The 5,301-nt window shown below is 39.3% G+C and overlaps 1 protein-coding gene across 1 annotated transcript; it reads left to right on the top strand.

Annotated features, from left to right (window-relative positions):
* Positions 1-2,704: 2,704 nt before the first annotated feature.
* On the top strand, positions 2,705-5,301 carry LOC111788414 (uncharacterized). Its single transcript, XM_087126759.1, has 5 exons — positions 2,705-3,250; positions 3,328-3,477; positions 3,600-3,713; positions 3,866-3,919; positions 4,002-5,301. The coding sequence occupies exons 1-5, from the start codon at positions 2,743-2,745 to the stop codon at positions 5,171-5,173; spliced, it is 1,998 nt and encodes a 665-aa protein (XP_086982885.1). The 5' UTR covers positions 2,705-2,742; the 3' UTR covers positions 5,174-5,301.

Here is a 5,301-nt window from a genome sequence, read left to right as displayed (position 1 = left end):
ACTCATCTACTTTCTATATATGGAAAGGAGTGAATTCCATCTCATGATATTATGTTCCAACTCCCTGTTTGGTCAAGTCCCCAAAATGGTAGGCATATTGAATCGGATAAAAGAGCCATTCTCACCCATGTTAATTGAGGACAAGCCCTCACAGACACGAGTTCATAACTCACTCAAGATTAAAATTGAGTTGCATATGATCATCATGTGAAATATTAATCTTCTCAATTAATGGATTTACAAAGAGAGATTAAATATTTCTTGGTCCAGTCTTATACAAACTCATTGTATAGGATACCCCTACCTACATGTCTCCACATAAACGATTTGGATCAAATCATTTGTAACGATTACAAAGCGGGCCGTATCAATAATGTTACCAGGATAAGACACCCAACCTTATTCATATACTATAGACTATTTAGGTTATTACTTGAACAGGATTCTCTTGTATGTCAACCACATACGGTTCAAGATTACATTAATAACCTTAGATTTTCATACAATGGATAACAATTAAATTACAAATAAAATAATAAAAACTATTGTTAAATACTAAATAATTAATTACCATAGATACTTTGGCATAAATCCCAACAATATATCTCTTTCTTTCTTTTCTTCGTCCGGTAATAAAGTTTGTATTCTTTTTCTTTAATCCCTTTGACAATCATGTAACATAAAAAAAGTAAAAGTAAGCGCAGTTGGTTCAATTTTTTATACAGAATTTGTTCCTTCTTCAAACCCTTTCGTCTTCGCTTCTTCTTCCACACTACTACTTCCTACCACTTTTACTGCCTTAAACATAAAACTTTTCCCTATATTCTCTAGATCTAGCTAGCGAATCAATTTGACAGCATGTATGCTTATTCCAAGCATTTTCTACAAGTATGGTTCGTGGGAATCCAAATGATGACTTACTTGTCTGATGTGTGCCTTCCCAAGTCTCGGTTGATTAGTCATAGAGGCGTCAAAAGATTACCAAATTCCTCTATAGGCACCAAATTCAGAGTAAAACAACATTAGTATTGAAACACGAGTGAAAGATTGGCAATCGAGCTGATATGAATTAAATAAGAACAATGATGTCTATATATGATTGACTATGAATTCACTTTAGAATGAGAATGTGATATTGATGCATGATAAAGAAGAAAGAGAAATTTGTGAAGTCTGTGCTCCGGGTGAAGATGGGCGTTATCTTCCCGTCGAGCATGTTTGTTAATATTGCATAAACTGCTACATGTTAACTCCAGTCCATGATTGCTTGTGTTGTCTTTCTTGTTGTGAATAGGAAGAAAGTACGAGCCTAGACTATGGCGCTTGAGACTAAGTAAGCTAGACAACGACCTATTCTGAGAGTCCTATTGCAAGAATCTTAAAGATGAATGAGTCCAAGTCTAAGCCACCAGGACCGCCATAGAAAGACCTAGTAGGACACCACGGTAATTGTAGACAACCGAGGTAGCCCGCTAGACTTGTGCAACGTGGATTATGCCACTAGAGCCTCCAGTTCCCTCTCTGTTCCGATACTGTACCATCGAGACTTAACTCCGATACTAAGATCATTGAGTTGGACAGAGCCAGACAGGGTAGTGTGATTTGTGCCCCAACCAATTGGTGATAGCTAAGGGGTCTCCTGAACAGGACTCCGAGCCGTAGAAACCTGTCTCTGTGCGGGTGAGCGTGGGACAATATAGGATGACTTAGTAGCTAATCGGCAGCAGGAGATCGCAACCTCCCGATTATAGTTGTAGTATGGTCCGTGGGAGGGTTGTCAGCTAACCTCCACGGATGATGTGAGAGAGCGATACTGATTCAGATTTAGCTACACTATCCCCTCAGTTTTACTTATGAGGTCGTGCCTCATCCCAGGACACTGATCATCCACCGCATAAGATAGGCAAGCCTCATAAGTGGTAGAAAATAGAGTTGTTACTTAGTCAACACTTCCTAGAACCCCGAGACAAGGTCGTAGATACCTATTAAGATAAGGTTGCGAAAATAGTCTACAAGTAGGTTGTTTACTGAGTATTCTTAAACTCATTCCTTTCTATTTTTTTTTTTTTTTTTTCTTTTCAGGTGAGTGATGCCACTGATCAATACAGGAGCGCGTGCAGGAGTCTTGAAACCACATAGGAGTGTCTCGGGGCATCTAGGAGTCTGTACATATCATAAATAGTTACTTCACACATTTTGTTTTGATGGTAATTCTTCTTCTTATTGCTAACAATTTCCTCTTGTCAATCTCTTTTTTAAATGTTTTTATTGCATAGTCCATTAGTCTAGCCCTTGATTTTGAGTCTCAAATTTTGGGTCATGGCACATATCATATTTTTCGACATAGCGTATAGTTCAACATATCATATCCTTTCACATACCATATCATAACATGTAATATACGAACCAAAACATTTTGGTTCGTTTCTTGAGAAATGAAATTAGGAAATAGATAAAAAGATAGTATAGGGAGAAGTTTTATGTTTAAGGCAGTAAAAGTGGTAGGGAGTAGTAGTGTGGAAGAAGAGGCGAAGACGAAAGGGTTTGAAGAAGGAACAAGTTCTGTATAAGAAATGGAAGCAACTGTGCTTACTTTTACTTTATTATGTTACATGATTGTCAAAGCGATTAGAGAAAAAGAATACAAACTTTATGACCGGAACAAGAAAAGAAAGATATATATATATAAAATAGATTTGAGGTGTCCTTCAACAAAACAAGAAACTAAAACCCAAACAAGATATGGATCTGTACGATGAGAAAAAACAGTTATACAAGCTAGCGTTGAGGGGAGAATGGAAGAATCTGGACAAGGTATGTAAGGGTGCGAGGCAGTTAGTGTTGCCGATCAATAACAGTGGAGAGACGGCGTTGCATTTGGCAGTGTACAGTGGAAAGGAAGAACCTTTAAAAACAATTCTTGAGCAGTTAGTGTTGCCGATCAATAACAGTGGAGAGATGGATTACACAGAGCATTGGAAGAGCTCCGCTGAAAACACACCTCTACATGAAGCTGCCACTGCGGGGAATTTGGATGCTTTCAAGCTTTTGGTTGAGTTCAGGAAGGAGGATTTGTTGGAGTTGAACAGTCGGGGTGAAACGCCTTTGTATAGGGCAGCCAGATATGGGCAACTTCAGATCGTTGAATATATTTTGAATGAATGTGAAGATTATTACTCTCGATCTCCCCGAAATTGGATGGCAAAGGGTACTCCAATCATTCATGAAGCCATTCAAAGCGAGAACTTTGGTTAGTGTCTAAGTTTTTGTTACCATAATTGAAGCTAATTCAAAGCTTTAATGCCTAATTCAATGTTTTTATTGCAGAGATGGTTATGATGCTGCTGGATTTCGACAAGTCACTGTTGGAGATGAGGGATTCAAAAAAGCAGACGGCTCTCCACGTGCTGGCCAATATGCCACACATTTTTGAGAGTGGATACGTCAAGGGATTTTGGGCCGAATTGATCTATGATTGTAACAATGTTCTTCCTTCTCTTTTCTCAACTATGATTAAAAATTTTAAAAATTATATTTCATTTCATTTTTTTTTTTTTACTTTTTTTATTATTATTATTTTTTTTCTTATCACATTACAGGGATTCCCATGGACAATACTTACAATTTTAAATTTCCTAAATTTTTTAAATTTGGCCAAGCGAGAAATATTGAAGATTTAGAAGCCGGATTGGACTCGGAAGATGAAAGTTTTGGTAAGTTCTCTTTTTTCTTCTTTTTGTTTTCAAGTATTTACTCTTAATAAATATTTTTGAAGTTCCGCGTTCGCAGAAAAAAGGTATGAGAGTCGTGATTACTAACCTTTTTGTTTGTGCACGAGTACTAAAGGAGTGTTTGCGCGTGGCAGGTGAATACCTTAGACATAATTTGATGGGGATGTTCGGGAGATTCCTGATGCAAGGTGTTGTTTCTGTAACTCTAAAACATGTTTTTTTAAGAAATAATATAATAAAAATGTTAATGATGAGACTTGTAAAACACAGGGTGGCTTGAATGCAGAGAGCTATACAAGAAAAAGCAAAAACATAAATTAATTCTAAAAATCACGGAAATGCTAGCGGACATAGATTTGTCATATTACCAGGAAAAGCAGAAGCCCGTCAGCGATCGAACGGACCTATCAGAAAAGGCAAAACAACCTATGGACGATAGTAATATTGAATACATGGACCACCAAGAGACGCCACTGTTACTAGCCGCAGCCAGGGGAATACTAGAAGTGGTTGAAAGGATCGTGGAAGCCCACCCACAGGCTGTGGACTACGTGACGACACAAGACAGAAACATTCTACATGTCATCATTGCACACCGACAACTCAAGATCTTTGAATGGATTAAAACCAGAGATCTTCTCGTGCACAGACTGGCCAGGAGGATTGACCTGTTGGGCTACACCGTACTGCACCATGTTGGAATCACTAATTTCCTCTCTCAATCTGCCCATGGTCCAGCAATACAACTTCAACAAGAGCTGGATTGGTTGGATCGCGTCCACAAAGTGCTTCCGCTCCTTTACAACATGCATTATAGCAAAGACGGTCGGAAACCCCGTGAGTTCTTCGAAGAAACACACAAGGATATGCTTGATAAGGGCAAAGAATGGATCAAGAAAACCTCCGAGTCTTGCTCTGCTGTTGCTGTCCTCATGGCCACTGTCGCCTTCGCCGCTGCCTTCACTGTCCCCGGTGGACTCAACTCCAAAACTGGCTCTCCGGTTCTCCTCTCTGACCCTATCTACATGTTGTTCACCGCCTTAGACATCGCCTCCCTCATCTCATCGCTCTCCTCCTTGGTTCTGTTTCTCTTGATCTTGACCTCCCCTTTTGAGATCGATGCTTTTCGACAAGAATTGCCAATTCAATTGTCCTTCGGATTCAATCTGCTGTTCTTGTCGGTGGCGAGCACGATGATTGCGTTCGCTGTGGCCGTCGTGCTCACACTGAAATCGACCAACATGGTATGGGCGGAATGCCTTTTGTATTTGGTCACACTTGCTCCAATAACCATTTTTGTAGTAATGAAGTTGTCGCTGTTGCTGGAGCTGGAGAGAAGTGTTCGGAAGAGTCTACGATTTGTTTGGAAGTTGCTACCCATGGGTTTCCTCACCATGTTTGTTGAGATTCCTTCCAAAGTTTTAAGCAACAAGTCTACCTGATTTTCATGCCTGCCTTTGGGAGCTCTTATAACAAACTACTTCCTTTTCTTACCTTAATTACCTGTACTACCTTAATAAATCTCAAGTTTGTTCCACATAAGGGCAATACAAGTCAATCAATGTATCAA

The sequence above is a fragment of the Cucurbita pepo genome, chromosome 9 (assembly GCF_057944985.1).
Source record: "Cucurbita pepo subsp. pepo isolate OVF chromosome 9, ASM5794498v1, whole genome shotgun sequence".
NCBI lineage: Eukaryota > Viridiplantae > Streptophyta > Magnoliopsida > Cucurbitales > Cucurbitaceae > Cucurbita > Cucurbita pepo.
This window is presented reverse-complemented; position numbering and strand designations above follow the sequence as displayed.